At 45.4% G+C, this 6,328-nt stretch overlaps 1 protein-coding gene across 1 annotated transcript in view; it reads left to right on the top strand.

The window, feature by feature from the left end:
* The first annotated feature begins 129 nt into the window (after positions 1 to 129).
* BCR (BCR activator of RhoGEF and GTPase) overlaps positions 130 to 6,328 on the top strand; it is a 99,935-nt gene continuing 93,736 nt past the window's right edge. Inside the window, exon 1 of the mRNA XM_053959136.1 lies at positions 130 to 2,108. Coding sequence (XP_053815111.1) covers positions 599 to 2,108 — 1,510 coding nt within the window. The 5' untranslated portion in view covers positions 130 to 598. The remainder of the gene's footprint in view (positions 2,109 to 6,328) is intronic.

The following is a 6,328-nucleotide window of genomic DNA, read 5'->3' as shown; positions in this document are numbered from 1 at the left end:
GCTCGGCCGGGACGCGCCGCCGCATCGCCGCCCCGCGCGGGGACCGTGTGCGCCCCGAGCGCAGCACAATAGCCGGGAGGAGGAGACAGGGAAAGGGGCAGGGGGAGAGGAGGAGAGAGAAAGAGAAAGCACAACACGGGGGCTGGCGAGGGAGCGCGGAGCGGAGGGCTCCGGAGCGTGGCCGCGCTGAGGACCGTGCCCAGGACGGCGGCGAGAGGAGGTGGGTGGGGGGCGATATTTACCTTCCCTCCCCCGCCCCGAGCCCGCTCCTTTGTCCACGCGCTTTGAAGTGCTGGGGGATCGCCAGGGTGGGAGCATTGTTGTTCGCCAGCAAACGATCAGTCATGCCGGGGAGAGAGTAGCGAGTGTACGCGGGGCTGGGGCCGGCAGAAGCAGAAGGAGACGGGGAGGAGAGACGATTGCGAGAGAGGATTGCTGCCTGCCTCCCAGTGCCCTGCATGGACCGCGAAAGAGACGCGCTGAGTTGACCCTGCCCGAGCTGTTTTTGCTTCTACATGTGAGATCCGGTTGGTTTTTTCTTTCCACCTCTTTCTCTCCAGCCTCCTTCTCGTATTCTCCACTTACTCCCGTATGCAAAATGGTGGACCCTGTGGGGTTTGTAGAGGCTTGGAAAGCACAATTTGCAGACTCTGAGCCTCCTAAAATGGAGCTGAAGTCTGTGGGAGATATTGAACAGGAACTGGAGATGTGCAAAGCATCTATCCGGAGACTGGAGATGGAGGTTAATAAGGAGAGGTTCCGCATGATTTACCTGCAGACTCTTCTGGCAAAGGAGAAAAAAAGCTATGATAGACAGAGATGGGGTTTTAAACGTGTTTCTCAGTTGCCTGAAGGGGGTGCAGAGCAGCAGATCCAGGACCTGCATCATCACCAGTCTGCTGACCAAGACGATTATGAAAAAAGCAAGTCACATCACGGGGAGGAAAAGTTCAAACCAAGGATACCCTCTATGCGGAAGCTGTCTACCCAGAGTGATGGGTCAGACCTGTCGCCTTTGGACAGCCCCCACCATGGAGAAGGAGAGCAGGACAGGTGTAAGTACTATGGTGAAGAGAAACTGAAGAGAGTTGTAGAAGACATGGAGAATCGCTGTGATACAGATGGCTCTCCTTCAAAACACAGATCGGCTTCCACTCGCAGACTGGTGGGATCTGCAGAGAAGGAGGGATCATTTGAACCTAAGGAGAGAGGGAACAGCACCAGTGTGGCAGCCCTAAGGTCCAATTTTGAGAGAATGAAAAAGGTTAATTCACATTCTTCTGGTGAAAACAAGGATGTTGTTGAAAAGCCCTTTTATGTGAACATGGAGTATCATCATGAGAAAGGTCTAGTAAAGGTCAACGATAAAGATGTTTCTGATAAAATAAGCTCCCTTGGTAGCCAAGCCATGCAAATGGAACGAAAAAAGTCTTTGCACTCCCTGCCTTCTAACATGGTACCCAGCTTCAGTGAGTTCCAGAGGCCTGCCTACAGGGGAAGGTCCTCAGAGAGCAGCTTTGGCTATGATGGAGAATATGAGGATGCTGAACTGAACCCCAAGTTTCTTAAAGATAACCTGATTAATGCCAATGGCAGCAACCGCTCACCTTGGCAGCCCATGGACTTTCAGCCGTATCAGAGTATCTACGTTGGTGGAATGATGGGGGAAGGAGAAGGAAAAGGACCTATTCTGCGAAATCAGGGCCCACCTGACCAGGAAAAACATCTCACGTGGCCCAGGAGATCTTATTCCCCCAGGAGTTTCGAAGATATTGGAGGAGGATATACTCCTGATTGTAGCTCTAATGAGAACCTTACCTCCAGTGAGGAAGACTTCTCCTCAGGACAGTCCAGCCATGTCTCCCCCAGCCCCACCACTTACCGTATGTATCGTGATAAAAGCCGTTCCCCCTCCCAGAACTCCCAGCAGTCCTTTGACAGCAGCAGCCCACCAACCCCCCAGTCTCAAAAACGGCACCGGCAGCAGCAGGTCATCGTGTCTGAGGCCACTATTGTGGGTGTACGAAAAACAGGACAGATCTGGCCTAGTGATGGAGATTTGCCCTCAGCGAGATGTCACCAGGACAGCTGTTTCCACGGGGATACAGGTGTGTACCAGCTTTTTGCTCAGTCTTTTAACTGTAGAGGGCGGGGAATGGCATCGTGGAAATGAATGGGAGACCCTGGGTGAATCACTGTGAGGGGGCAACTGTTTCATGTGAGAATTCTGTGTTTAATTTCTGGTTCTGCTGTTTTAGGAAGATCCTACAGAAGTATATGTCACACTGCATTTTAGGAATTCAGTCTGGATTCCCGGAAGGGTTGATTCAGACTTCTTTTGAGAGGATCAATGGAGTTCCATGTTAATAATTAAAGTTTCAGTCTGAACACTGAGCTAAAAAGGGGCCAGAACTTCACCAGGTATTCACCATCTGTGGTAAATTCTCCACCAGTTTATTCCCTCACTCATATTTGTGCACTATGGAGTAGTTAAACTCTACCTTAGAGGTGGTAGTGGGCCAACAAGCCACAACCTGAGGGTTTGCCAGAGCTTTACTGATAATGATGCTGCTCCCACAGTCTTGTTTTTTCCTGTCTGTATTAATTGCAGTGCTAGTTTCTCGTTCTGTCTCGTGTCAGCCTTCAATTAGAGCTGATTGGAGGTGATGATTGTGGAGCTCTGTTCTTGGAGCTTGCTGCTATCGCTGAGTGAAGGAAGAACTTGGAATACCAGGAAGCCCTGAGGGAAAAATGTTAACTAAATTTCAGCAGAATAAAACTTTTCATTTGGGGAAGAATGGGCAATGTTTGAACCCATTTTTATGTAACTCATTCAGGCATGCAGGTGTGTCTGTGGAATCACAGTGAGTTTATAGGTGGAAGAAGCATACAAGGAATTGTATTAATTCAGATGCAGTTTTTGAATGTATGTGGATGTCTGAACCTATTTAGCAAGGCAAGGCATGTAATGTAAATAGTATCTTGTGCTAACACCTGTAGTCTCCTATGCAGTAAAAGAAAATCAAATCCAGGAGTGAAGAAAACAGGAATGTTTGTTTTGACAGATTTCTTTAATTAAAAATATGTGAGTTCTCTCATGGATTTTCTTTGTCTCTTTGAATCTCTCATTTTAATAAGGGATTAATATGTTATTTGTCAATGGGACCAAATTCCTGTAGTAGTGGGTGAATTCAGAGGCCTGTCAGAGATGTCACTTTCTCAGGTTGTGAGAGTTTGTTCTATTGCTTCTCAGAAGAGTAACAGCTTGAAGGAGATGCCTGGTTTTACTTTCCCTGCTGATTGTTGTTGTCAGCAATACTTTTGGGAGCAACAATGGAGAGAGAACTCTTCTGTGCTGTGCTGCCATCCTCTTATCCTGTGGTGTTATTGGAAGGCTGGGCAGTTGTAATGGATGTTCAGTGTACGTGGAAGCTCTGCACCTCCTCACAGTGACTTCTCCCTTATCAGATTGGATGGACATCCCTGTTTTCTCTCTGGGACTGCTGCATTCTTCCTGGGTTTTAGGGGAGAGGATGAGTCTTGTGCTCATTTGAACTGAGCTCTGCCATCTGTCTCTGCTCTTGTTTACTGATGCTCTTTAGATGACTGGGAAGCCTCCTGGCAATTTCAGTTTTTGCAGAAGGAAACAAAGGGGTAAATAAAAATAACAAAGGTTGATAAAGCTTGAGGATAAATTCAGCTTTCAAAAGGCAATAGGTAATTTTTGTTTTAAATAATTTAGCTGGGATGCAATGATAAAAAAAAAGGCAGCTGAAAAGTCAGAACACTTACAATTCCTGGATGCTCTGGAAAGCTTTGTGTCATGTTCCTAAGGATGACCACACATTGCAGGCAAGGACAGAATGTAACTGATCCACCTTCTGCTTTCCTCAGCACGGGGGGTGACATGGCAAGCTTAGCAGGAACTTTCACCAGATGGCTAATCAGTACTGTCTTGCACATTAGCTGGTGGCAACTTTTTACTTAACCAAAAAGGCTTATGCCTTCAGGAGGGCTGTGTTTCTGGTTAATTTCTACTGAGCATCATTTTATAGGAATTTTCTTTCCTTCCCGATTGGGATGAATTTTGATCTGAAACCAGTTGGCAGCACCTCCTTTTCATAAAACAAACAAAAGGCCTGAGAGAGCACTGTGTGATTATCTGGCTGGCTCCCATTCCCAGCTCCCCTGCTCTGATGCGGGCTGTTCTCCACGACCACGTGATACCAAAGCCATTCACAGATCCAGACAGATTTTCCAGCACCTGTGGTTCAGTCACTGGTTCTGCCAGCCTTCCCTAAAGTTTTGCTTGAATAGAGTGCAAGTTTCAATCACAGGAGGTTCTGGCCAGCCTTCATGTTAATTAGAATCAAGTGGGGTTTATTCAACAGTACTTGACTTCCCTGTGTATTCAGATTGTTGTGTGTTTTCTGGCTTTGCCTTTGATCACTCTTCCCTTAGTAATGTTGAGTGGACAGGTGCAGTGTGAAATTTCCATCTGGATCTGTCCCAGTGCACCTTGAGCTTGGCCAGCAGACATGTGCTGTTCTGTCCAAGTTATTTCATGACTTCACAGTTAAGTGATGTTTTCCTGATTTTGTATTACGAAAAAAAGGATGTAACTCTCAAGTGGATGGGGTCTGAGCCAAAATTTGAATCTGGGTTTTTGGAGGTGGATTATCGAAAACCTTAAAGCAGACCAAGGTATAGTAGGCTTTCAGTTTTTTCCAAGGAGCAGCATGAGAGCTTCAGGGTTGAGATTTGGTAATAGCTGTACTTTCTATTAAATGTACTTAATGAAGCCTGGGCAAAGATATTGATATTAGGATTAATTATGTATCTCTAATTTCCTGTAGTGGGAATAGAAAAAAAAAATCACATCTTGACTTTGCATTAAGCTTGACTATCTTTACTATGATTATGAAGAAAGAACAATTTTTTTTTAAATTCTGCCTTCTGTTAAACATTAGTTGTAGAAGTAGACATGAGAAAAGCCACTCATTGTGCATTTCTGCTTATGGTAAAGGGGAAAGTTGCAGTACTGTTATGGAGCAATGAGATCTTGCAATGGCCTCAGCTGGGACAGTTTTTAAGTGACAGCAGCTTGTTAATGAAGAGCACACTGGAGCTGTTGCTTGGCTTTGGAGCTTGCTGCATAAAATCAGTGTTCTCACTCTGTGTGAAATGATTTTATCTGTCTGCATAATAACATGGAAACTATCTGGAGTCCACGTAAATAATATTTACCTGCACAGCTACCTCCCTCAAGGTGCCCCAGGAGTAACTTCTGTTCACGTGAGAAGACTTGGTGGTGCTCTGAGAGAGTCCTGCCAGGCTCATTCTCTAGACAGCCACCAACCACCACAGTGCTCAATATGAGGTCAGTTTGGGGATATGTGTCATTTAATTCCATTGGAGTGAGGTTTTACTTATTTTAGCCTCTACTAAATGTGGGAGTTCTGAATGTCCCTTTCTGGAGAGCATGGAACATTCCCTATTTTTTAGTGAGTTTAATGTAGAGAAGGGAAAGAGCAGTGGAATTTATGCATGTGAACTGCAAACCTCACAATTCCTGTTGTGGCAGCAGAAGGCCATTTACAAACTTCTGCTTACCTAGAGCTGTAGGTTCTTCAGTCTTTGTGTGCCTTAAATGCCTGACCAGGTAGGCAGGCATCTGAACTTCCTGCTTTTAAGGCAAACTTGACACTACTTATTTGTAAAGCCCCAAGAAATCATGTAGTGTGTCATCATGGGAGGACCTTATTCTGTACCAGTTTCTGCAAGGGTTTGCTTCCTGAGTTATTTGCATCTTCTGAGATCTTAGTCAAGTTTCTTAATTCTGCACTTCTTCCACCCAGTATTGTATTCTGTGAATTTTAGTTTTGAGATGTAGTTTGAAAAGTTCTTTGCGGGATTTTGCAGACTCCTGAGGCAACATGCCAGTCCTGTTGCTGTTGTTCAGAAGCACAACTTCCCTTTGAGCAGCCGAGGCAGACGTCAGTCCACTCTGTAGAGATTCTTTCTTCTGAGGAGCTGAAATGTAGGAACTTTTATAATGTGCAGATTGCTTGTTAACTTTAAGGCCTGCTGGCCACAGGTCCTGCTTTCCATCTGTGACTTACATTGGATCAATAATACAGTTTAAATTTTCCTGACACTTGTTTAGTTCATTTTGCTATTACTTCTTAAACATGTTTTAATTCTTTCTTGTGATGATCAGTGATTTTGTAGAAGCAATGATGCCAAGATGCTGTTTAAATGCAACCCCCCACCCTGCCTTGCTTTTCAGCATTTTAGTGGCTTTTGAGATTTTGGAGATTATCAGGAT

This window comes from Vidua chalybeata, chromosome 18, assembly GCF_026979565.1.
Source record: "Vidua chalybeata isolate OUT-0048 chromosome 18, bVidCha1 merged haplotype, whole genome shotgun sequence".
NCBI lineage: Eukaryota > Metazoa > Chordata > Aves > Passeriformes > Viduidae > Vidua > Vidua chalybeata.
The sequence above is the reverse complement of the archived record's forward strand: the minus strand, read 5'-3'. Positions and strand labels throughout refer to the sequence as shown.